This window comes from Amphiprion ocellaris, chromosome 5 (genome assembly GCF_022539595.1).
Source record: "Amphiprion ocellaris isolate individual 3 ecotype Okinawa chromosome 5, ASM2253959v1, whole genome shotgun sequence".
Taxonomy (NCBI): Eukaryota; Metazoa; Chordata; class Actinopteri; family Pomacentridae; genus Amphiprion; species Amphiprion ocellaris.
In genome coordinates this window covers 31,450,739-31,478,262 of record NC_072770.1, presented here as the reverse complement: position 1 = coordinate 31,478,262, position 27,524 = coordinate 31,450,739, and the positions used below count along the sequence as shown (strand labels likewise).

Sequence of the window (27,524 nt, the reverse complement as noted above, 5' to 3'; positions counted from 1 at the left end):
ATACACACACAGTATTATAAAGGCTGAGACAGAACCATTCTGCAATGAGCACAGAGCACACCAGCTAACGACTTAACAAATAATTACAACAACTTGCATTCCAGACTGCTAGGTGGGGTTCTGATGAAACGAAAACGAAAATGACAGAGCATTTAAGTGGCAGCTGAGGAGGCTGAGTTTCTAAAGAAGCTGCGGGGTTTGGACAGAGAGGACCAGATGATGAAATCAAACCAACCTACCTCCTCGGTCAAGTGGATTTCAGTCTAGGTAAGCTTTCTTTCTTTCGTTCATTCATTCTTTCTTTACGTTACGTTTGGGATACTGAGGCATCTGTTGTTTTTTTATTTTATTTTATTTTAATTTTTTTTGTAATGCTGTACTATATTCATAAAGAAATATGCGAACTGATGATCAAAACTACAAACCAAGCTTCGTACAGCTAAATTTTCACGTTACATGGATTTACGCTTTGGTGATTTCTTTTTTTTTTTTTCGCTTTTTTCTGTTTTGCTTTCCTTATGTTGCGTTTGCGATGCAGCTGCCTTTTTTATGAAGAAACACATAAAATAGGACTGAGTTTACAAAAAAGAACGGATCACCAAATCTACTGGTCATTTGCATTTTGTACCTGTGTTGTCTATAAAACCTCGACGTGGCTGTACTCGTCCGTGACTAAACATATCAAAGGCATCCCGTGATGACAACCTCTGAGCCATTTCTGCTGAACAGAAACCTAAAATCCCAGTTAAGTAGGTCAGTATCCAGCAGAGGGCGCACCTTCTCTTGGAGCTTAGTCATTGCTATTAGAAGTATACTTGTCAAACAGCACTGGAGTGTAACATTAGAATTAAAAACTTTACATGGTGTTTCATTGAAGTCTCAAAATAGCCTGGACATACAAAATAACACGTTTTTATTGACAGTGAAATGAGATGCAAATAGAATGGCTGCTTTGATTTTCTGATAAGCTGCAGTGAGATCATCCTTTCCAATCTGACTTCTACACTCCTGTGACCTTGCAAATTGCACCGAGTGTTTGTGTGTGTGTGTTATTGTAGTACCCAGGACTATTTGACTGTAAAAAGAGGACACCCCCAACAACTTTTCATTTTATGAATGTTTTAACTTGTGTTTTTATTGTTTATACTGTGTGGCACTTACCTGTATTAAGTTGTTTCTGGTGCTATACCAATTTACACCAGAAGATGGCAGTAGTGGCGCATAAGAAAGACTGACTTCCCAAAACAGCTCAGTTCAAGCAGAAGCTGTGTAGAAGGAGTCATTACAGAGAAGCCATTGCTTGAAAAGCTGTCCTTTCTGTGTTTACAGAATAGTCATCCTGTTATACAAACGTCCATGCCTTGGTCTTCATGTGTGTAACATTATGAAACAAGCACAGCACTATATAGTGATTGAAACCCTACTTCACTGTTGTGCTGTCTGTTTTTATGAGGTCATGCATAAATATATTATACATTCTTCAGATCCTTTTATTTGTATTGTGCTTTAATGTGTTTTTTTTTTTTAACTTTCTTTCTTGCCACTTACCAACCTCAGTTTTATCAACTACCACATGCAAGACCATGGACAGACTGACTTTAACAACAGGCAGAAGAGGACCTAATAATGGTAAATATACCATATGAGAGTGCAATCAAACAAAAATCTCAGCGCAAATCTAACACCCAAAGTGTTCATAGTCAAGGTCTCATTATATGTTATTTTTCCCACCAGATATTGATACTGGACAAAATGCAGATGGCCTTGGAGGAAGAGGGAGAAGACAAGGAAGTGCACAGGGAGACAGGGCGCAAGAACGAGGGGGAAGAAGAAGAGCACAGAGTCGTGGGAGTGGTGAAGGGGAGGAAACAGATAGAGGAGGCAAAGGCATGCGTGGCAGAGGAAGACGAGGAAGAGCAGAGGCAGGAAGAGGAGGACAAAGAGGTGCAGGAATAGGAGGCAGGTTGGAGACAGGTGAGGGAGGACGAGGGAGAGGAAGAGGAGGAGGAGCAGCTGCAGGGAGATGGGGGGAAGGAGATGCACAAAGAGGAGATAGACATAGGGGGGGAGGAGGGGAGAATGAAGGGGAAGCTGCTGTGAGAATGAGAACACAGGGAGGAAGAAATAGAGAGCCAAGTGCAGCTGAGGGAGAAGGAGCAAGACTATGGATGGCAGAAATGGGGGTGAGGAAAGGAGGACATAGTGTGGACAGAAGAGAAGGAAGGAGGGGTGACAGACGAGACTTTGCAAGGGAAGGGCAACAGGGGAATGGAAGGAGATCTGATTCTGTAGGCACAGGTAGGGCACCACAGGGCAGAGGACTGGGCTATAACAAACTGGAAGAACTGGCTGAGAAAGACCCGCCTGTGGTGGCCATTACCCTCTCCTCAAACCCTGCCCTACAGACGATCCTAGGGGAGACAAAAATGAGGCAGGATCTTATCGAACTCCTCGGCCTAGTGCTGAGCAAAGCCTTCAAGTCACGGGCCGACAGAGGCACCCTGCAGCACCTGGGGGGCATCATAAAAGATTCAGGGTTCTTCTGCACCATCCTGCCCCACTATCTGGTGGGAATGGTGTCAGAGTTCAATGCTGTCCGCAGAGCACAGTACCCACAGCACCTGGAAAACATCCTGGTTATAGTGTCGGAGGTAAATAAAGGAATGAATGAGTAAAACCAATTATGTGATAAATTCAGCAGAAGGATAAATGAAGCGAAACAGAAAAAATAGACCATGACTTTGCCTGAAGTAAAATAGCTGAGTAGGCCCGCAAGAGATGTATATAAGGTACAAATAGAAGGCCCCGATGTACAATGTAGTCTTTTTAGCAAGTGAGTCATGCTTTTTTTTTTGCCATAAAATATGTTCTGTAATTGTAGTAGATTAAGTAATTTTAAAATTGTGAATTTAGAAGCAGTTCAATGTAATATGCAATGTTGATTTTTAACAATATACTTAAAAGTCACTGGAAACCAGAAAACATTATAACAATAAATATTCATATTTAAATAACCAAGAATCTGATTTTAAATTTGGGGCATTTTAGAGTTTACTGCTTAACCTTGATGTTGTCTTAAGATTCTGTACGCTCCCCTTGCTGTAAAGGTCAAAAATGACCCGCCTCCACTGAGCCTCTAGTATAGAGCAGTTTAATTGAATTTTCAACCAAAAATCAATTTTACATGAAGAAAAACCTGTCCTGCATCAAACACTTTGTAAATATCTGGGTTTTTTGCTATTCAGAGGGCAGAAAGACTTTAATCATTGGACACCACTCGTTTTAGCAGAAAGTAGCATGAAATGCTACAACAGTGCACTGTATACTGTACAATGGAATGGAAAACTGCAAAACTCAACTACAAAATATTAGTCTTTTCACCTCTTTTCAATCATTGCTCCCACCCACAAGATGCATAACCTACAACAGTAATAAAGATAAAATTAAATAATAGATGCGAAATAAAAATATGAAGAACATATTAGTATATGTAGGACAGTATGCAAATGTGTGTGCATAAACTTTGCAAATGTATTTCTTACATGTGCAGCACACAGTATTTGTTTTACAGTCCTTCTTGTTACTCCTGGATGTCTGACAAAAATATGATCTATGACCTGCTGGGCACTGAAAACTGCAGTCATAGCTTCAGTAAAGAGAGAACTGTTGGTGCTGTCATCTGCAGCACCGTTATAGCCCATGAACACCTGTTGGTAAAGGATGCTTTCAAGAAATGTTTCATTTTTTGAAATTGTTTAAACTTGAGAAGCGTGCGCGTGTGTGTGTGTGTTGTGGTTTTAGAGGTATGCGTGGCAGTGTGTTTTAGTCTTGTGTGACTGTGATTTTTAACTACTGGGTCAAAAATGGCCTCTCAAACAATATTTCACTTTATCTAATGTTGGGGTCACTTTAGGACAAGTCATCAAATTTGAAGTTGATAAAAGGTCATTTAGGGGGTTTTCTATGCTATTAAACATAGTGGCCAGGTCATTTTTGACCCAAAGACAACACAAGCGTTAAAAACTGTGACATTTCAAACCAGTGGCAAAATCAGAGGCAAAATCACAACTAGAGAAATCTTGTGTGTGAAATTTATCACCACTGTAGAACTCCATTGCAGCTTACAGCTAACTGGGTAAATAGATTTTCGTAGCCTTTAACAAACTTTGTTTCACTGATTCTCAAACAGATTACGACTTTAAAAAAAAAAGTCTAAGCCTTCTGTGTAATCCTTAAATTGAAAACCTTAACTAACTGTCCTAATATTTGCTTGTTAGGTGCTTAGCATCTTCCCTGTGAGCTCCATCAAGACAGTGAGTATGTTACTGACCCTGCTCCAAGCCTCTATCAACAGCCTGAGGGCATCGGGTGAGGAAATCAAGCCTCAAACAGAAGAAACCATAGATAATCTTCAGGGCATCATCAGGCACCTCCAGGAGAGATCAAGGGAAGGTACCCTGCGCTCAGACAGGGATACGTATGCACTCCTTCCCACCGGTGGTGAAAACCCAGGTAATTAGCTCTCAGAGATATTTCTACTGGGATCATCTTTCTTTACACAATTTAGTACCCTGCCCTTGAGCCAACACAGCACAATTAGCCAGAACATCATCTGGCAGGTTTAAAAATTTGGCACAGTTTTAGTGACAAACTGTCACTGTTTCTAACCCAGGTGAAGAAGAGGAGCAGAATTTCAGATCCATACCAATCTACCCAACTATTGAGGAGTTTCAGCAGGACCACAAGCCGTTCCTTAGACCCAACCTCACCTCCCAGCGCTACACAAACACTTACATGTACCTTGATACACATTTCCGGCTGCTCAGAGAGGACTTTGTTCGACCACTCCGTGAGGGGATCCATCAGCTGCTCCAGAATCAAATGGACATGGGGAGGACCGATAGGCCACTGAGGACAAAGCGCTTTGATGACATCAGAGTTTATTTTGATACACAACTGATGGTGCCCAAATGTACAAAGACTGGCATTGGATACATAGTCCAGTTTGACATTCAGCCACTTCAGGTTAGCCTCTGACTACACTGGCATGTTACCCCATGCTGTTCATTTGCTATTTAAATGACAAGTGCAAAAGAGATATAAAAAACATGCATATTGATAATACTTCCATTTTTCCCACAGTTTGTATGCTGGGCGAACTCCAAGCGGCTAATCTTTGGTTCCCTGGTCTGCTTGTCGTGTGATAATTTTGAGAACTTCTTGTTTGCAACTGTATCAGATCGAGATCCCAAAGCCCTGGAGAAAGGACAGGTCCAGATCACCTTTACAGAGGAAAGCAGATTCAAGTTGGCCAGAATTGAGGTGTGTCTGTGCATTGTGTACAACAGTTGTTGATTGGTGCAGAATGCCGGCAGTTGTTGAGGATACATGATGTTAAAGTCTGATTTCAGCTACTTAAAATACAAAATCATGGTTCTGTGGTTTTATATGTAACAGACATACAAAGAATTAAATTCTTTATATCTCACAGAAAGATCAGTTGTTCGTGATGGTTGAGACAACTGCCTACTTTGAAGCCTATCGGTACGTTCTAGAGGGTCTACAGGAGCAGAGGGAGGATGACATGCCCTTTCAGAGGTAAGAATGTGTGTGTGCTGTAGAGTGTTTTGTTTTATTGTGTCAAGGTCAGTTTTTCTAAAATCCCACAGCACTGTCAAAAGCAGTTCTCATGTATATTTTTGATCGGACTGTGTGGGGGAGAAAAGGTAAAAAGCAAGTTCAGCAATATTAATTGGCATGAGTATCAATATTCCCAAAAAGCTGTCTTGCATGAATGCATTCAAATGCTGGATTATTGTTTGCACCTATGGTGCCCTTCACAGAATCTGCAGAACAATGTTTGTGAGCCATCCGTCTCCTTAACTGAAAGGGCAAAAAACTGGGTCCCTCAAAACACTATTAACTCCTCTTGGATGTTTTTACTTGTTTATTGCTTTTCAACACTGAAACATGGTCAATTTATTTTGGGTTTGTTGACAGCTGCAAGTGTTTACCCCAACAAGTCTACCCCAACAACTGGCATTTACGGTATTCACAACTCAATTTAAAACTTGAAAATATCCAGGTGGATCTCCATTAAAATTTCTTCAGAGCAATACAGAAACAAAAGCATGAAAGGAACATGAAATCTAACACGGATGTTCAAATAGATCTAGAAATGGCTTGTCACACAGCGTGTGTCACTGCATTTCAGTGAAAATTAAAAGTTCACAAAGGGTTCCAGTACAAAATAAAATGCCAACTTGAAATCACTTGCCCTTTGATAAAAGAATGTGAATAAAGCTAAAGTACATTTCTAAATGTGATATTGAGATAAATGCTGAGACTAAGCATCTGCAGATGCAGCGGTCAAAAACACTACCCCAACAAGAAGCACTTGCTGTATTGATAAACAAAGTCAGTGCTTCTGTTAGGGTCATATTAATGACCATCCTCAAGTCATGAAATGGTCCATGTGAAGCACATTTTTATTATGTGGCTCACATTCAAGGATATCTGAATTTCAGTGTTGGTTTGGTGAGTTGAAACTGCCCCAACAAGTCGCACTTACTCAGTTCAACAGTAAAGTCAGTGCTCAAGTCAGGGTAATATAAATGACTTCTTCACACAAGAAAAATCCTCTTTATTCTTAAAAAGTGATGACCTTGTGGACTCAAGACAAATTTTGACACTAGAGGACCTCAAGATTACCCCAACAATTAGCACTTACTGTTTTCACAACTCAAGTCAGTGCTTATGTTAGAGTAATGATGGTGACCAGTTTATGAAATGATCTGCTGATTTAAAATGGCTGAAAAAGTCACACACAAAACAACCCCAAAGAGAAGCACTTATGAACACAAGAACCATGAGTGTCTCCCTTGGAGTTGATCTGCATGTTTCACATCACATGTATCTTCAGTTACAGTCCAGAGCAGTTGTCATGTACAATTACCCCAACAAGAAGCACTTACTGAATTCAAAGACAAGTTAATGCTCGAGTTGGGTCAATCAGACAGACATCTAATGAGGAATTTACCTTACTTGCATCTTCCATAGTCCACATGAATACTTCTGCTTTCTTCTGTGCTGTGTCTCCTTCACAGCCGCTGAGGTGTTTGCAGAACAGGTTTGGCCATCTTAAATACTCAATGCCACCACTTTCTCCGCCTTGTTTTGCAGAAAGTTTCACAGGTCTAGGTATTGATCAGCCTAACGACTGTGCCATAGTGGCCATTCAACCACCATCACATTTTGAATGCAGGGTCGTCAGACGTTGATGAGATTACAAAAACCTTTCAGTGAGGTGACTTCCAGCAGCTTCTTGCCATTTCTTGGTTTCTGCTTGGATCTCAATCAAAATGTACTGACAGCAATATGAATTCAGAGGAATAGAGGACAGCTTACCTGATGCAACTTCTTGCCTTTGGAACATCTCCAGGTGGAAGTCCAGTCAAATTTCCTGAGAGCAGTACAGAAAAAAACAGATATAAAGGAACACTAAATCCAACATGGACGTTCAAGTAGATCTCAGAATGGCTCCTCAAAACAGTGTGTCTCTGAATGTGAATGACACTGAAGTAAATTTCTAAATGTGCTTTTGAAATAAATGCCAGGAATCAGCATGGTGCAGATGCAGTGGTCAAAAACACTACCCCAACAAGAAGCACTTGCTGCATTTATAAACAAAGTCAGTGCTCCTGTTAGGGTCATATTAATAACCATCTCCAAGCCATGAAAGGATAAACATGGAAACCACATTTTTTCAAAAACTCCCATTGTTTTGGTCGTAAAGTGCTTTTTTATCAGCGGAAATTAAGGCCTTGGCATAGATACGACCAACAAGAAACTTTGTCACAACCAAGACAACCCCAAAGAGAAGCACTTATGAATATAATCATCATGAGTGGCTCCTTTCAGGTGGTCTGAGAGTGGCTCAATTTCAAGAATGTTTAAATTTCACACATGATTTGCTAATTTAAAATGGCTGAAAAAGTCACACACAAAACAACCCCAAAGAGAAGCACTTATGAACACAAGAACCATGAGTGTCTCCCTTGGAGCTGATCTGCATGTTTCACATCACATGTATCTTCAGTTACAGTCCAGAGCGTTTGTCATGTACAATTACCCCAACAAGAAGCACTTACTGAATTCAAAGACAAGTTAATGCTCAAGTTGGGTCAATGAGACAGACATCTAATGAGCAGAAAAGTTTCAGTGAGGTGACTTCTCAAAATGGCTCCTCAAAACAGTGTGTCACTGAATGTGAATGACGCTGAAGTACATTTCTAAATGTCCTTTTGAAATAAATGCCAGGAATCAGCATGTGCCGATGCAGAGGTCAAAAACACTACCCCAACAAGAAGCACTTGCTGCATTTACAAACAAAGTCAGTGCTCCTGTTAGGGTCATATTAATAACCATCTCCAAGCCATGAAATGACGAACAAAAAAACCCCCACATTTTTAGTTATAACTCCCCTTATTTTGGTTGTAAAGTGCTAGTTTGTCTACGGAAATCAAGGCCCTGACCACCAAGAAACTTTGTCACAACCAAGACAACCCCAAAGAGAAGCACTTATGAATATAATCATCATGAGTGGCTCCTTTCAGGTGGTCTGAGAGTGGCTCACATTCAAGGATATCTGAATTTCACAGTGTTGCTTCGGTCAGTTGAAACTGCCCCAACAAGTCGCACTTACTCAATTCAACAGTAAAGTCAGTGCTCAAGTTAAGGTAATATAAATGACTTCTTCACGCAAGAAAAATCCTCTTCATTCTCCAAAAGTGATGATTTTGTGGACTCAAGACAAATTTTGACACTAGAGGACCTCAAGATTACCCCAACAATTAGCACTTACTGTTTTCACAACTCAAGTCAGTGCTTATGTTAGAGTAATGATGGTGACCAGTTTATGAAATGATCTGCTGATTTAAAATAGTTGAATAAGTCACACACAAAACAACCCCAAAGAGAAGCACTTATGAACACAAGAACCATGAGTGTCTCCCTTGGAGTTGATCTGCATGTTTCACATCACATGAATCTTCAGTTACAGTCCAGAGCAGTTGTCATGTACAATCACCCCAACAAGAAGCACTTACTGAATTCAAAGAGAAGTTAATGCTTGAGTTGGGTCAATGAGACAGACATCTAATGAGCAATTTACCTTACTTGCATCTTCCATAGTCCACATGAATACTTCTGCTTTCTTCTGTCCTGTGTCTCCTTCACAGCCGCTGAGGTGTTTGCAGAACAGGTTTGGCCATCTTAAATACCCAATGCCACCACTTTCTCCCCCTTGTTTTGCAGAAAGTTTCACAGGTCTAGGTATTGATCAGCCTAACGACTGTGCCATAGTGGCCATTCAACCACCATCACATTTTGAATGCAGGGTCGTCAGACGTTGATGAGATTACAAAAACCTTTCAGTGAGGTGACTTCCAGCAGCTTCTTGCCATTTCTTGGTTTCTGCTTGGATCTCAATCAAAATGTACTGACAGCAATATGAATTCAGAGGAATAGAGGACAGCTTACCTGATGCAACTTGTTGCTTTTGGAACATCTCCAGGTGGAAGTCCAGTCAAATTTCCTGAGAGCAGTACAGAAAAAAACAGATATAAAGGAACACTAAATCCAACATGGACGTTCAAGTAGATCTTAAAATGGCTCCTCAAAACAGTGTGTCACTGAATGTGAATGACGCTGAAGTACATTTCTAAATGTGCTTTTCAAAAAAATGCCAGGAATCAGCATGTGCAGATGCAGTGGTCAAAAACACTACCCCAACAAGAAGCACTTGCTGCATTTACAAACAAAGTCAGTGCTCCTGTTAGGGTCATATTAATAACCATCTCCAAGCCATGAAATGACGAACGAAAAAAACACATTTTTAGTTATAACTCCCCTTGTTTTGGTTGTAAATTGCTAGCTTGTCTATGGAAATCAAGGCCTTGACCAAGAAACTTTGTCACAACCAAGACAACCCCAAAGAGAAGCACTTATGAATATAATCATCATGAGTGGCTCCTTTCAGGTGGTCTGAGAGTGGCTCACATTCAAGGATATCTGAATTTCACAGTGTTGGTTTGGTCAGTTGAAACTGCCCCAACAAGTTGCACTTACTCAGTTCAACAGTAAAGTCAGTGCTCAAGTTAAGGTAATATAAATGACTTCTTCACACAAGAAAAATCCTCTTTATTCTTAAAAAGTGATGACCTTGTGGACTCAAGACAAATTTTGACACTAGAGGACCTCAAGATTACCCCAACAATTAGCACTTACTGTTTTCACAACTCAAGTCAGTGCTTATGTTAGAGTAATGATGGTGACCAGTTTATGAAATGATCTGCTGATTTAAAATAGTTGAACAAGTCACACACAAAACAACCCCAAAGAGAAGCACTTATGGACACAAGAACCATGAGTGTCTCCCTTGGAGTTGATCTGCATGTTTCACATCACATGTATCTTCAGTTACAGTCCAGAGCAGTTGTCATGTACAATCACCCCAACAAGAAGCACTTACTGAATTCAAAGACAAGTTAATGCTCGAGTTGGGTCAATGAGACAGACATCTAATGAGCAATTTCCCTTACTTGCGTCTTCCATAGTCCACATGAATACTTCTGCTTTCTTCTGTGCTGTGTCTCCTTCACAGCCGCTGAGGTGTTTGCAGAACAGGTTTGGCCATCTTAAATACCCAATGCCACCACTTTCTCCCCCTTGTTTTGCAGAAAGTTTCACAGGTCTAGGTATTGATCAGCCTAACGACTGTGCCATAGTGGCCATTCAACCACCATCACATTTTGAATGCAGGGTCGTCAGACGTTGATGAGATTACAAAAACCTTTCAGTGAGGTGACTTCCAGCAGCTTCTTGCCATTTCTTGGTTTCTGCTTGGATCTCAATCAAAATGTACTGACAGCAATATGAATTCAGAGGAATAGAGGACAGCTTACCTGATGCACCTTGTTGCTTTTGGAACATCTCCAGGTGGAAGTCCAGTCAAATTTCCTGAGAGCAGTACAGAAAAAAACAGATATAAAGGAACACTAAATCCAACATGGACGTTCAAGTAGATCTTAAAATGGCTCCTCAAAACAGTGTGTCTCTGAATGTGAATGACACTGAAGTACATTTCTAAATGTGCTTTTGAAATAAATGCCAGGAATCAGCATGTGCCGATGCAGAGGTCAAAAACACTACCCCAACAAGAAGCACTTGCTGCATTTACAAACAAAGTCAGTGCTCCTGTTAGGGTCATATTAATAACCATCTCCAAGCCATGAAATGACGAACGAAAAAAACACATTTTTAGTTATAACTCCCCTTGTTTTGGTTGTAAATTGCTAGCTTGTCTATGGAAATCAAGGCCTTGACCAAGAAACTTTGTCACAACCAAGACAACCCCAAAGAGAAGCACTTATGAATATAATCATCATGAGTGGCTCCTTTCAGGTGGTCTGAGAGTGGCTCACATTCAAGGATATCTGAATTTCACAGTGTTGGTTTGGTCAGTTGAAACTGCCCCAACAAGTTGCACTTACTCAGTTCAACAGTAAAGTCAGTGCTCAAGTTAAGGTAATATAAATGACTTCTTCACACAAGAAAAATCATCTTCATTCTTCAATATTGATGATTTTGTTTACTCACGACGAATTTTGACAGGAGAGGACCTCAAGGTTACCCCAACAATTAGCACTTACTGTTTTCAGAACTCAAGTCAGTGCTTATGTTAGAGTAATGATGGTGACCAGTTTATGAAATGATCTGCTGATTTAAAATGGCTGAAAAAGTCACACACAAAACAACCCCAAAGAGAAGCACTTATGAACACAAGAACCATGAGTGTCTCCCTTGGAGTTGATCTGCATGTTTCACATCACATGTATCTTCAGTTACAGTCCAGAGCAGTTGTCATGTACAATTACCCCAACAAGAAGCACTTACTGAATTCAAAGACAAGTTAATGCTCGAGTTGGGTCAATGAGACAGACATCTAATGAGGAATTTACCTTACTTGCATCTTCCATAGTCCACATGAATACTTCTGCTTTCTTCTGTGCTGTGTCTCCTTCACAGCCGCTGAGGTGTTTGCAGAACAGGTTTGGCCATCTTAAATACTCAATGCCACCACTTTCTCCGCCTTGTTTTGCAGAAAGTTTCACAGGTCTAGGTATTGATCAGCCTAACGACTGTGCCATAGTGGCCATTCAACCACCATCACATTTTGAATGCAGGGTCGTCAGACGTTGATGAGATTACAAAAACCTTTCAGTGAGGTGACTTCCAGCAGCTTCTTGCCATTTCTTGGTTTCTGCTTGGATCTCAATCAAAATGTACTGACAGCAATATGAATTCAGAGGAATAGAGGACAGCTTACCTGATGCAACTTGTTGCCTTTGGAACATCTCCAGGTGGAAGTCCAGTCAAATTTCCTGAGAGCAGTACAGAAAAAACACATATAGAGGAACACTAAATCCAACATGGACATTCAAGTAGATTTCAAAATGGCTCCTCAAAACAGTGTGTCTCTGAATGTGAATGACACTGAAGTAAATTTCTAAATGTGCTTTTGAAATAAATGCCAGGAATCAGCATGTGCCGATGCAGTGGTCAAAAACACTACCCCAACAAGAAGCACTTGCTGCATTTACAAACAAAGTCAGTGCTCCTGTTAGGGTCATATTAATAACCATCTCCAAGCCATGAAAGGATAAACATGGAAACCACATTTTTTCAAAAACTCCCATTGTTTTGGTTGTAAAGTGCTTTTTTATCAGCGGAAATTAAGGCCTTGGCATAGATACGACCAACAAGAAACTTTGTCACAACCAAGACAACCCCAAAGAGAAGCACTTATGAATATAAACATCATGAGTGGCTCCTTTCAGGTTGCCTGAAAGTGGCTCAATTTCAAGAATGTTTAAATTTCACACATGATTTGCTAATTTAAAATGGCTGAACAAGTCACACACAAAACAACCCCAAAGAGAAGCACTTATGAACACAAGAACCATGAGTGTCTCCCTTGGAGCTGATCTGCATGTTTCACATCACATGTATCTTCAGTTACAGTCCAGAGCGTTTGTCATGTACAATCACCCCAACAAGAAGCACTTACTGAATTCATAGACAAGTTAATGCTCAAGTTGGGTCAATCAGACAGACATCTAATGAGCAGAAAAGTTTCAGTGAGGTGACTTCTCAAAATGGCTCCTCAAAACAGTGTGTCACTGAATGTGAATGACGCTGAAGTACATTTCTAAATGTCCTTTTGAAATAAATGCCAGGAATCAGCATGTGCCGATGCAGAGGTCAAAAACACTACCCCAACAAGAAGCACTTGCTGCATTTACAAACAAAGTCAGTGCTCCTGTTAGGGTCATATTAATAACCATCTCCAAGCCATGAAATGACGAACAAAAAAACCCCCACATTTTTAGTTATAACTCCCCTTATTTTGGTTGTAAACTGCTAGTTTGTCTACGGAAATCAAGGCCCTGACCACCAAGAAACTTTGTCACAACCAAGACAACCCCAAAGAGAAGCACTTATGAATATAATCATCATGAGTGGCTCCTTTCAGGTGGTCTGAGAGTGGCTCACATTCAACGATATCTGAATTTCACAGTGTTGGTTTGGTCAGTTGAAACTGCCCCAACAAGTTGCACTTACTCAGTTCAACAGTAAAGTCAGTGCTCAAGTTAAGGTAATATAAATGACTTCTTCACACAAGAAAAATCCTCTTTATTCTTAAAAAGTGATGACCTTGTGGACTCAAGACAAATTTTGACACTAGAGGACCTCAAGATTACCCCAACAATTAGCACTTACTGTTTTCACAACTCAAGTCAGTGCTTATGTTAGAGTAATGATGGTGACCAGTTTATGAAATGATCTGCTGATTTAAAATAGTTGAACAAGTCACACACAAAACAACCCCAAAGAGAAGCACTTATGGACACAAGAACCATGAGTGTCTCCCTTGGAGTTGATCTGCATGTTTCACATCACATGAATCTTCAGTTACAGTCCAGAGCAGTTGTCATGTACAATCACCCCAACAAGAAGCACTTACTGAATTCAAAGACAAGTTAATGCTCGAGTTGGTCCAATGAGACAGACATCTAATGAGCAATTTACCTTACTTGCATCTTCCATAGTCCACATGAATACTTCTGCTTTCTTCTGTGCTGTGTCTCCTTCACAGCCGCTGAGGTGTTTGCAGAACAGGTTTGGCCATCTTAAATACTCAATGCCACCACTTTCTCCCCCTTGTTTTGCAGAAAGTTTCACAGGTCTAGGTATTGATCAGCCTAACGACTGTGCCATAGTGGCCATTCAACCACCATCACATTTTGAATGCAGGGTCGTCAGACGTTGATGAGATTACAAAAACCTTTCAGTGAGGTGACTTCCAGCAGCTTCTTGCCATTTCTTGGTTTCTGCTTGGATCTCAATCAAAATGTACTGACAGCAATATGAATTCAGAGGAATAGAGGACAGCTTACCTGATGCAGCTTGTTGCCTTTGGAACATCTCCAGGTTGATGTCCAGTCAATACAGAAAAGACAGATTTAAAGGAACACTAAATCCAACATAGAAGTTCAAGTAGATCTCAAAATGGCTTCTCAAACAGCGTGTCACTGAATGTGAATGATGCTGAAGTACATTTCGAAGCGTGCCTTTCAAATAAATACCAGAACCAAGCATCTTCAGATGCAGAAGTCAACAACAAGAACCATTTGCATTATTGATAAACAAAGTCAGTGCTCCTGTTAGGTTCATATTAATAACCAAGTCCTTGATCATAAAATGGTCTACATGAAGAACATTTTTAGTTTTTACCCTCATTACATAAAATTAGTGATTGCTTCAGTATTTTGCCCTTAAAGTCAGTGTTTCGCAAATGCACCATTGGCTGCAATAACCATATTCAGATTGTATAGATCGGTCTTAATTCCCCTTGCATATCTGCATCATTTCCTCTGTTCTTCTTTGCAAGACTGCTCAAGCTCTATCAGGTTGCACAGAGATTCAAAATGATCAACCATTTTCAAGTCCTGTCCTCAATTCTCCATTGGATTGAGGTCTGGGTTCTGACTTGTCCACTCAAGAACATTCACCTTGTTTTTAAACCATTTCTGCACATTTTTGCATGTATGCTTTTGGATTATTATTGTGGTAGCAAACTAATGTTCCCCTAAGTTGCATTTCTCTCCCATACTGTAATAGTTTGTTCTCCTCGATTTCCCTACACTTTGCTGCTTTCATTTTACCATTGGCCTTGCAAGCTTTCCAGGGCCCGCTACAGAGAAGTATCCAAACATCATGATGCTGCCACCACCATGTTTCAAGCTGGGGATTGTGCTTTGTTATAATGTGTAGTGTTTATTGTCTGTCAAACGTGGCTTTTTGTAAGATGGCCCGAAAGGTCAGTTTTGGTCTCAATAGACCAAACAACCTTCTTTTAGATGACTTGAGAGTCTCCCACAAGCCTTCTGTTGAACTCTAATTCAGATTTAATATGAGCTTCTTTTAACAGTAGCTTTCTCTTTGCACTCTGTCATAAAGTTTAGACTATAAGAACCTGTAAAACAGTTGCAGTATCCACAGTTGGTCTCATCTCAGTGGCTGAAGCTTGTAATGCCTTCAGAGTAGTCATAGGTGGCTTGGTGGCCTCCCTCAGTAGGCTCTCCTGGTTAGTTTTTCAGATTACCTGCTCTGGGTAGGTCATTATGCAATCACTTATTCATATTTTTAGTTAATTAACATTTATTTTGTAAAATATTGTCAAAAAAGCCTAATTAAATTGACCATGATTCAATGTTGCAAAAAAAAAACCAAAAACTTCCCCGGGAGGGTAAATACTTGTTCTTGGCATTGCACATCTTGGGAGTCTTCCTCTCTGTCCCCTTTCTTGATTTTGTTCTTATTGTGAATTGCTATTGTCTGCAAATAGTAGAACATTTTCTTCTGTTCCCCTCACAAATATCTCTAGTTTTTCCTTGGATATTTTTTAAATAATGTCATAAAATCAGCTGAAGGTATTTGGAGATCAGTTCTTCCACTCTTCCACTGTTTTACGTTGCTTTTCAAAGCAAAATACCTGGTGTATTTGAACTTGTACTTAAACACATTATTTATAGAAATATAAATTGTAATGCACACGCAATGAATCTTAGTCATTTCAGTGCACTGAGCGAGGTTGATGCTACAACCTTTTTCTTGTTTTAACTAATCCATCTTAGCTGATTTTGCTCAGCTACGTAACTTAATAAAATGATCATAGTGGATTTTAAATTCAAATTGATTTTTTAAATTCAAAAATACTTTCTGCAGAGAAATATATTAACAAGATTCACCAATGCTTCCAGGTATATTGTGGAGTGCAGCACAGACGTCCGACCACCAACTTATCTGTACAGAAAAGACACTTATGACCTGTCATCCGTTGCTGACCCTGACTACAAGGACAGCATGCTGCCCTTTCACAGCCTGAAAGCAGAGGCTTGGCCAAGAATGGAAGAACTGGGGCTGGATGAGTCTCAGATGAGAGCCTTCCAGCTGGCCCTTACAAAGGAGCTGGCCATCATACAGGGACCTCCTGGAACTGGTATGAATTTCAAATTTAATGTCATTGTTTGAGGTATAACTTCATTCATTCATGAATGAATAGTGTATGTGTAAACGTATTTTACATATTTTTCTAAAACGACAGACCATAAGGAAATGCAAAGTTAAATTGTTGTTCTAAAATTCATCAAAATCAAGCTCTTCTACATTTCCCTTTTTCTCAGGAAAAACCTACGTTGGCCTAAAGATTGCTCAGGCTCTGTTGACCAATCAGCATCTCTGGAGAGATGAATTAGGCACAGCTCCCATGCTAGTTGTATGTTACACTAACCATGCCCTGGATCAGTTCCTTGAGGGTAAGAACACGTCTGTCCATAATAGCATCAGATGTGTTGAATTCATTGTTTTAATAGTTTGGTCAGGTTGCTTGTCGAGAAAAAATGTGTGTATTTATTCCAAATACAAACAGTAGTTCTTGGACATCTACTTCAAGTTGTATTTAATAATTTTTCCTAGCACACTCCTGATCTGTGCCCTGGAATGGGTAATGAAATACAAATAGGCTTTCAGTTTTATCAGATGTGATTTGCATTTGGTTTGACTTCCCAGGTATTCATAAATTTCTGCCAGAGGGCATAGTGAGAATAGGAGGTCGCAGCAACAGTGAGATCCTGAAGAAGTTCAATCTAAGGGAGCTGACCCAATCACACAACTTCCGACGTAAGCTGCCGCCTCACCTACGTACTGCATATAATGAGGTAAGCTCATGCTAATTAAACTGCAGTGTGAATCTTCAAACTTAACTTGATGTCTCAAGTCAGCTATATGAAAAGATATAATAGGTGCAAATAATTCACAAAAAGCAGCCTGTTACTGTTCGCTAAAAGCATTAAATCTATCCAATGGATGTCTTGTTTTGCATATGTTGCACCTGGGTCACATAGTACATCATATATTTCACTGTGCACAGTATTGCAGTGTATTTTACATATCCTTGTGTGACTTCTCCACCTGTTTAACAGATTTACAAGCAGCTGTGTCAGGAGGAGAGGGAGATCCAGCAACAGAGTGTAAAGCTGGAGTGTTCTCTGAAAGGTGTAATGCGTGAAACCTTCTTACAGAAGTTCATTTCACACAGACACTGGGACAGTCTGCATCAATGCCCTGTGAGTCATACTGAATAAGAAATACGCATTAATTTATATACAATATATACATATGAGTGTGTGTGTGTGTGTGTGTGCAAACTGAGCTAGACAGATTGGACAGAATGAAAAGCAATGCAAACTCATATGTCTTTTAAATGATTTCTAGGCACAGGATGAATTTGAGACCTGGAGTGAGAAGAAGTCCAGTCTGATGATGGAGTGGTTGGGTTTGGGTTCCACTGTCTTCCTGCAGAGGGAGACAGAGAATGCAAATGGAAATGAAGGTTTGTTTGTTACTTTTAGTGGGGTCACTGAAACAGCACAAGAGTATTTAATAATTGTCTTGCGAACATGCTAAAGTGAGCACTTAAAACAGCAAAATGACCATATTGCTGAATAATAATATATATTCCAACACTTAGATCACCTAGTCAATTTCAGTAACTAAAGGTTATCTAAAACATGAACCATTTATCTTGCAATGTACAGCTCATACAGTATATTTATCACAATATCGCATTATCTATGCCCTCATTCAATTCTCTTGCCTGTTATCCGTCTGTATGTGAGCATCCTGCGTTTAATTATACTACATGCTACTTCATAAATTGTCAGTAAAAAAAACAAAACAATAAACAATAATATGTGCAGTTATTGCACTGTGAGAATAAAATAATTCCCGTGCTGATTCTTACTTGTTACACACAGCAACAGAGGGAGCAATGGAGGTGGAAGAAGAAGACCTCATTGAAATCGCAGAGGAGGCAGATCTGATCCAGGCAGAAAGGATTATTGAAGACAACTTTGATCCCAGAGGTGGTAGCGATGGCAGGAAGAAGGAAGACATGGAGGAGGCTGTCAGAGCAGTGGAAGAACTGATGCTGGCTATGAACTTGGATAAAGCTGAAATACAGGTTGAACAGAGAGAGAAAGAATGGGAGGTAAAATTAGTAGGAGATTTTTCTTTCAGAGTTTTAACATTTTTGCAGTCCCCGTTCAATCAAACAAATTGATTTGAGAGCACTTTCATTCAGACACAGGGTGAGATTGCTTTTAGATTGGTTTAGTAGATGCATGCTCATGCTTAGATTAAATCTAAGAGCTGACCAACAGAGACATATCTTTACAGGTTTAGGTTTCCAACATAGGTTATTTAAATGTTTGTTTTTCTTCCCTTTGCTGGCCCATTGCTTGTTTTTCTTGGCATCATTACTGCCACCAACTGTTGTTCAGTGGAATAGCCCGAGGCTATTGGCAGTAGTGTCTCAAATCACCTACTTTACACACATGCAGGCTTGTGCAGGACCCAACTCATAAAACCTGCTCTGTAGCATTGCTAGTGGTCATATAATCCACAGGTTACCAATAACAGAACAGTGTAGTACCCACAAAGGAGCCAATTAAATTACTTGCTTCAAGGAGACAACTAAACGTGTGTTAAGTACAAGATATTCACCACCAGTAGGGTGGGCATCTGAAAAGGCTGTAGCAGCAGAATGTTTAATTCATAGTAGTTATTGTGATTGTATCCCTACAGTTGCATAGCTAAACACACTGCTTCTATGCAGTGCTATATCTTATCCTGATACTTCACACAACAACATACTGTTTGATGTCAGTTTTTCATCTCAGCCAAACTGCATCATTTTATTTCAACTAAAGGATGACAAAAAACAGATAAAATGACAGTTTGAGGTTCTGATTTTATTCTACTCTGATCTGTACAGATACAACAGGCCCAAAGGAAAAAGATGAAGAAGAAAATCAGGAGAGAGCTAGGGAAGACGTCAACTATGACTGAAGAAGAGGAAGATTACATCTTGGATGTGTGGACTATTAGTCTGCAAGACAGATGGAGGCTTTATCGGTAGATCTGCATCTATGTTTCAGTTTTCTGTCCTTCATTCACTGTGCACCAACCATCAACTCTCCTAGAAGATTTCTTCCATTTCCGTTGTCCTGCCTTCCTTTTCCATTTTCCTTCCTTCTTCTGCCATGCTGCTCTCATCCCATAAGTGACCTTTGTCTGGTAGAAGTAGTATTTTCCCAGTGCATTTAATTAAGTCAAGTAGTCATAAGGTAAACATATCCCAGAGGATCTTCTCACCATAGAGAGCCAAGACCTATCTCCTAACTTCTATTAGTGTGGGACTGGACTCATGTTCACACAGTCATAGCTATAATTTAATTAATAAATAAGATCATTTCCTTCCAAGACACATGCAATATGTCTTACCGTATTCTTTCAGATGCTAATAATGAGTCTCAAGTCTTTAGTATAATTATTTGACTTGTCACTGTGTTGGACTATTATTAACTGACTTTGTTTCTGCAGGTTGTGGGTGTCGCGCTACAGGGTGGAGCTTCGCACCAAAGCTCTCACTTCTGAACAGGAGTATCAGAATGCAGTGGACAGACTGGCTGATGTGAAACGACACGAGAACCTCTGTCTGCTTAAGGAAGCCACGGTACAGATTAAGAGTCTGAAAGAGTAGGAATAGCAGTGTTTAATGATTCTACCTTACACCTTTTAGTCATAATGTCTTTAGACAAAATGTACTTGATTAAAAAGAATGAGAAGTAAACATGTTTTGTGGAATTTAATGTGATATAAAACATTAATGTACTTTGTTTTATTGAAAAGGAAGTTATGCTTCATTAACATATTAACACTAACAGAAAGTTTTGAGCTGTGCATCTTTGTGGTGTCTGAACTATTTTTTCTGAAATCCCAGCAATGACAAATTACACTGGAGGTCACTGTGCCCTGCCAGCAATTAGTCCCCTGTAAAATGACATTCCACAGAGCCAGGCTAGCTGTTTCCCCCTGTTTCCAATCTTTGTGCTAAATCAATCAGCCACTGGCTGTGACTTTATATTTGTGGTGCAGATATGTAAATGGTATCAGTTTTCATGTCTTTCAATCAGCAAGAAAACAAAAGTAATACAGAAAATGTTGAACCCTTCCTTTGATAAATGACAATGAAAACATAGAAGTAAAGGGAATTGTGTGGACAAGAAAAAATTTTGTGCTTAAAAATTATCAGTGGAAATTGTCTGTGAGGCTCAGATTTAACAGGTTAATGAAAGCTGAGTTCACAGACATGACCTCCCAAAATGTATCTTTATAAACTTTATTGATCCCACAGTGGGGAAAGTTCACCATTACAGCAGCTCCAAAAGAAAAAGTATTAAAGTATAAAGGCAGTGCAAGAATAAATAAGAAAAAATACACAGGGCAAAAATTGCAGAGAACATTATATACAGATCATCTTTAAAAAAATACTACGTAGAAGACTATATACAAGAGGATGAGGAATCACTTATTGCACATAAGTAGGTGGATGCGTGTGTAAATTGCGGGAAGAAAAAAGTGCATCAGTAAACAGTACACAGTGAAGTTTATAATGCGGCATTGTAAATACACTTGTTGTAAAATTAGTAATAATATACTTGTAAAAGCTGCAATACAACAGATTGTAGTAATATAATGATGACAAATATCTGACTTGATAAGCTCATATTTTGTAGAAATAAACTGAAACACTGTCTATCAGGTTATTGGCATGACAACAACAGGAGCGGCCAAGTTCCGTACAACACTGCAGCAAGTGCGTCCACGCCTGGTGATTGTAGAAGAGGCTGCAGAGGTTCTTGAGGCTCACACCATCACCACACTGAGCCAAGCATGTGAACACCTCATCCTCATCGGAGACCACCAGCAGGTAAGAACTCAGGCTGACAAAGAGGGCAGTGTTTCATGAACTCTTAGCGGGCTTTCATCTCATTAAACTCTGCCTAACTCTTTTTATACTGCTGTATTTAAAAAAATAAAAAATAAAAAAAAAATCCTCGACACCTCTGAGTGAATTTATCCCATTTTTATGTCTAGGTGAAAATTCTAGAGACAGGGTTTCACTAGGGACTGTATGTTTCTGTGTTGCTTTTTCATAGTTGTTACATTAGTCTGTTTTGCCTTGAGGGAAATAGCAAAAACAACATCCCAGCCTTTGCAAGAGACAGAGAAGAGTGAGGTGTGATATGCTGGACATCAGTACACTATTATACAACTACTTGTCAGCGCCTGCCAAGGACATATGGCCAAGCAGCCTGTCTAGCAATCTGCAGCATGTGATCACAACTACACACAGTTCTATCACAGATCTCAACATTCAGTCCCAGATTCTTCTTGCTGTGTGACTTTGTCTGCTCTGAACTCATATTTGCTCGTTGTACCCTGTTTATGCATGGATTTATGCATGCATTTGCCTGTATAAACAAACCCCAACTCCTTACAGTTTTATAGAAAGTTTAGCAAGTATAAGAACTGAATTTTGAACAGAGCTTGATTTAAAATTGCTTTTATTGTAACCCAGGCTTGGAAATCAATAGCCATTTTTTATACATCGTGAACATCTGATTAATATGAAAAGTAATTTACCGCTCAGCCCGAGGCTTCACTATTTTCTACAACTTGGTGCAATTAAATGTACCAGACTAATGTTGACCAATGTTTGACTAAAGTTGTAAGCAAATACATAAAAACCTTTAAAAAATTATCTCTGATGTATCACTTTAAGCTACAAGCAAGTTAATTAGTACAGATGTGGTAAAATAATGATAATAATAATAATAATGATAATTGTGATGCCACTAATCTGAGTTAGTCTGTTTGTTTGATGGGTTTAAAGCATCTGATAATATTTGTTTATTTATTTTTTACTCCGTGAGCACGTATTCAGAGCTTTATTTTTATGGAACCCAAACCTGAATCTGTGCATGTAATGGAGGTGGATGGATCACACTTTCCAAGTAAAATAAGCTCTGGCATTGTTGTGCTGTTCATTAATCACAGGTTTGGTGTTGAATCGAGCAGAACACAATGCTTCACATTTATACTAGAATTTGTCTTGCCTCCCCCACACCCCTCCCACATACATGCACAATCACACTCTGTCCTCTAGCTAAATTAGGTTTGCACGCACACACACACACACACACACACACACACACACACACACACACACACACACACACACACACACACACACACACACGCACACACATAGACACATACACACCCAGAAACACACACATATAGGCAAAACAGCAAAAAACCTAACAGGACAGCAAAAGAAAATTAGAGCACATTTGCATACATTCTATATTCCCATCTTGTCTCCCTAAAGGACCAAACCCAGAACAGAATATTGTTTCTAGGTTTGCTAAAGATTGTTATTCTCACCTGTGTCTGAGAACTCTATAATTAATAGTAAACTACAAATCATCCGATCAACCTAAACATATGACCAGGAAAATCATCTCTCCCTTCTTAACTTAGATTACTTACTTTTACTGCAATTAAATATGTCAAACTAGTTCAGGAAATCTTACATTTTAGATTAATGGCCACTTGCATAAAAGAAGGCAAAGCCTGATAACAAACTGTAAGTCAGCTGTAAGTTTCAGGTACATAACTTAATAGCTTAGTTTTTCAAAGTATTGATAAAAAAGATTCAGCAATATAACAGAACTTGTATTCAAAGTGTTAAAAGCATATGGCGAACGTGATTTTTCCTTCAGCTGCGCCCCAGTGCCACAGTGTACGAACTTGCTAAGAACTTCAGCCTGGAGATGTCCATGTTTGAGAGGCTGGTGAAGATGGGCCTGCCCTTTGTCAGACTCAACTACCAGGTTTGTGTTTCTACAAATATTCTTCTGCTCGTCTTATTGCAAGAGCAACCGTTAAAAATGTAAATCATATAGTTAAACACAAAGCTGGAAGCGACAGGCTTTATTGCTATGTTTGTGTACGTTGTGTGTATGTGCCAGCATGTCTTTGTGAATTCTGTCTTTATCTGTGTTACTGTTTTTCTTTGGTCTTTAGCATCGCATGAGGCCAGAAATTGCCCGTCTTCTGACCCCACACATCTACTCAGAGCTCGAAAACCATCCCTCTGTGCTGGACTACGAAAACATCAAGGTGTGTATTGTGTTTGGTCTCCTGCAGCGTCTCCATTCAGTTTGTTTTTCTCACCAGTGAATACCTGTTTCCTTGCCTGCATGGATTTAAAAAAAAAAAAAAAAAAAAAAAAAATCATTTGCATGGTCTTGGGCCTATGTTTGGCCATCCATACAAGATTAACAACACAAAATCTAATAAGAAATACAAAAATGGCATAGAATATGTTTCATTCCGTGCTTTTTTTTTTTTGTTACAGGGTCTTAACACCAACTTATTCTTTGTGGAGCATAACCACCCAGAGGAAGAGATCAAAGATGGAAGAAGCCATCAGAACCGTCATGAGGCAGAATTTGTTGTTGCTCTTTGCCGTTATCTTCTCTTCCAGGAATACAGACTAGAGCAAATTACCATTCTTACGACATACACCGGCCAACTTCACTGTTTCCGCAAACTCATGCCTGTGAAAGAGTTTTCAGGCGTCAAAGTGCATGTAGTAGACAAGTACCAAGGAGAAGAGAATGACATTGTTTTGTTGTCTTTGGTCCGTAGCAACCCGCAGGGAAAAGTTGGCTTTTTAAACATTCCCAACCGTGTCTGTGTAGCCTTGTCACGTGCCAAGAAAGCTCTATATTGTATTGGCAACAGTGGGATGCTCAGCCAAGTTAAACTGTGGAGCAACATCTTCCACACCTTGAGGGAAAACAACCAGGTTGGGAAGGCTCTGACCCTCTGCTGTCAGAATCATCCAGAACGACAGGTCAAAGCATCTAGTGTTGAGGATTTCAAGCAAGCACCCGAGGGAGGCTGCACCCAGCCTTGTGAGTTCCGTTTAGCGTGTGGCCATGTCTGCCCAAGAGTCTGTCACCCGTATGACCCAGAGCACAAGGAGTACAAGTGTGTCAAGAAGTGCCAGAAGATTTTATGTGATCAGGGACACAGGTGCACACTTCTGTGCTATCAAGCATGTCCAGAGCAATGTTCAGTGAAGGTTGAAAAGATCATACCCCAGTGTCAACACACACAAATGGTTCCATGCCACCAGGATCCAGAAACATTTGTATGCCAGGAACCCTGCCAGAAGTTGCTACCTTGTGGACATCCGTGTGATTTAGTCTGTGGGGAACCATGCAACAGTAGGTGCAAGGTGAAGGTCACCTTAAAGCTTAAGTGTGGACACAGCCAGCAAGATGCTTGCTTTTACAAAACACAGATAGAGCAGCCTGAATGTAGGACCCCGTGTAAGCATCAGCTAAAATGCGGTCATGCCTGTCGTGGCACCTGTGGCAAATGTTATCAGGGACGCTTCCACTTCCCCTGTTCTCACCAATGCGAGCGTCTCCTCATTTGTTCTCACAAGTGCAGTAAGCCTTGCACTAAAAACTGCCCCCCCTGTCAGAGACCTTGTGAGAACTGCTGTGTCCATAGCAAATGTATGAATCAGTGCGGGCAGCCTTGTGCTCGTTGCATTGAGCCCTGTGCCTGGAACTGCCCTCACCAGAGCTGCAGTAAGCTTTGCCATGAGCCATGCGATCGTCTGCCATGCACGCAACCCTGTGCCAAGATCCTGAAGTGTGGGCACCCATGCATAGGCCTATGTGGAGACAAATGTCCCAGCAAATGTCGCATCTGTGATTATGATGAGGTCACTGAGATCTTCTTTGGCACTGAAGATGAGCCTGAGGCTCGCTTCATTCAGTTGGAGGACTGTGGACACATAATTGAATACACAGGCATGGATACATATATGGGGATGGATGACAACAACCAAGCAAATGAAGGAGAGCAAGTGGCCATAAAGCTAAAGGAGTGTCCCAAGTGCCGAACTCCAATCCGTAAAAATCTACGCTATGGATCTCACATCAATCGCAGTCTGGCTGAGATAGAGAAGGTAAAGGAGAAGATAAATGGTCTGCAGCCAGATATTGAAGAGCGCAGAAAGGTCCTTCAAAAACAGTGGAGGGAAAACCTTTCCATCCATGAAATGCATCAGCAAGAGGATTATATGCATATAAAGGTCAGATTGGGAATACCCTACCTCACAGCACATGATCTGTGGGTCCTAGAAAACAAGATGGATTACCTAATAAGAGTTGCAAAACTACTTAAGATCGAACAGGAAAACATGTCATTCATGCATGGCTACAGGTTTAGGAAGAACGTTGCAGAGTTTGTGTGTTGGCTTAAAACCTACCACCAAAACTTCACAGACCAACAGGTTTTTGATTTGCAGAGAGAGCTAGGCAGACTCACCCTCTTGGCTGAACTCAACGCCCGCTGCAATTTAGCAGGCAGGAGAGGACAAACCGACAAAATTCAATCTGAGGCACAACAAATGAGAGATGTGTTGGAAATGCCTGGCCAATTCACTGAGCAAGATCAACGCAGAGTCAAAGAAGCCATGGAGGAACTGGACAAGAAGCTTCCACTCAAAGGCTTGGGGATCAGTGAAGAGGAGAGAAAGATGATCGTCTCAACCATGAATATGCCACCTGGACACTGGTACAAATGTCCTAATGGCCATGTCTATCTTATCACAGAGTGTGGAGGGGCTATGGAAAGCCGACGTTGCCCTGATTGTAATGCTACTATTGGTGGGGAAAGGCACAGACTTGATAGTAGCAACCGAGTTGCCTCAGAGATGGATGGGGCACAGCACCCTGCTTGGTCAGAAGCATATAACCATCCGAACATTGGTCGCTTTAACTTGTAAAAGCCAAGCCTTATGGAAGTATGTTGCCTGCACAGCCTTGAGTGACAACAGGTTATGATTTTGATGAGGAGGAGGAAAGGCCTTTGCAAAATTCAGGATACCTTTTTTAAAGTACTTGTGCGTTTCACTTTGCAGCATTCAAGGCACATCAGAGGTAGATAGTAGGCTATATATAGATCATATGCTTTGTACATGAAATACACTTCTTAAACCTTTTGTTGAAAATGCAGACTTTAGTAGTAATAGCAATTACCTGTGTTACTGTATTACCATCAAATATCCCTTTGCTTGTGAATGTATGTAACCTAGTATTAAGGTGTACTTCATGGAATTTTTGTTCTGTTATATACATTATGGGTAGTGATTTTGTTTTACCAATTCTTAGAAAAAGGCTTAGAATAAGTGATGGATGGAAGCTTTTAAAGTTACTCGGCTGACGACTGTAATCCTTTTGATCTGTTCAGGTCTTGTAGAGTTGTTGTCCTGTACCTCAACAATAGGTGGCAGCCAAACACTGTAAAATAACATACAGATATCATTTAGTAGTTATTATGCTTGCAGCATGTTCCTACAAGAATAAAAATATCTGGAACTACAAACCTATTCTTGCATTTCTTTTGGACACACATGCCATGATTCGAGAAACACCATCAGGGAAGGCAGTGTTCAAATAGCATGTCTCTAGAAATATAATTGGAGTTAAACTGTATGTTGTTTTTTTTTCAGGCTGAAAGTAATAAGCTCAGCTGAAGTGATCAACATGTAAGTTGTAAGTCTAATACAGTCTGTGTATGCTTTAAAAACACACACAAAAGAACACATTCACATAAAGTTGGTATGAAGGAATTATTATTCAGAAATTATTTTTATAGGTGCTATTCTGCAGAAATATTTATCTACCTATGCATGAAAAAAAGTTTTTTTTCTCACTTCTCATTATAACAAATACTTTTTCTCTCCTTTCTCCCTCTTGTCTCTTAAACACACTGAGCTGGTATCAGCCCGAGATAAACATTTGTGTCTGTAACAGAACATCATTGGCAGTGAGGCCCAAGAAATAGCCCCGAAATAGCTACAATTCCTCTTCACTACCATACAGGACTCACAGTCGCTGAGT

The 27,524-nt window shown here is 40.1% G+C and overlaps 1 protein-coding gene across 1 annotated transcript; it reads left to right on the top strand.

Moving 5' to 3' along the window:
* Nucleotides 1–77: 77 nt before the first annotated feature.
* Nucleotides 78–27,006, top strand: znfx1 (zinc finger, NFX1-type containing 1). Its single transcript, XM_023281837.3, has 19 exons — nucleotides 78–267; nucleotides 1,558–1,629; nucleotides 1,735–2,651; nucleotides 4,278–4,512; nucleotides 4,673–5,025; nucleotides 5,143–5,322; nucleotides 5,492–5,598; nucleotides 16,386–16,624; nucleotides 16,809–16,940; nucleotides 17,194–17,342; nucleotides 17,607–17,750; nucleotides 17,899–18,016; nucleotides 18,441–18,673; nucleotides 19,460–19,599; nucleotides 20,068–20,200; nucleotides 21,290–21,457; nucleotides 23,316–23,426; nucleotides 23,620–23,715; nucleotides 23,954–27,006. The coding sequence occupies exons 2-19, from the start codon at nucleotides 1,584–1,586 to the stop codon at nucleotides 26,405–26,407; spliced, it is 5,955 nt and encodes a 1,984-aa protein (XP_023137605.3). The 5' UTR covers nucleotides 78–267; nucleotides 1,558–1,583; the 3' UTR covers nucleotides 26,408–27,006.
* The last annotated feature ends 518 nt before the right edge of the window (nucleotides 27,007–27,524 follow it).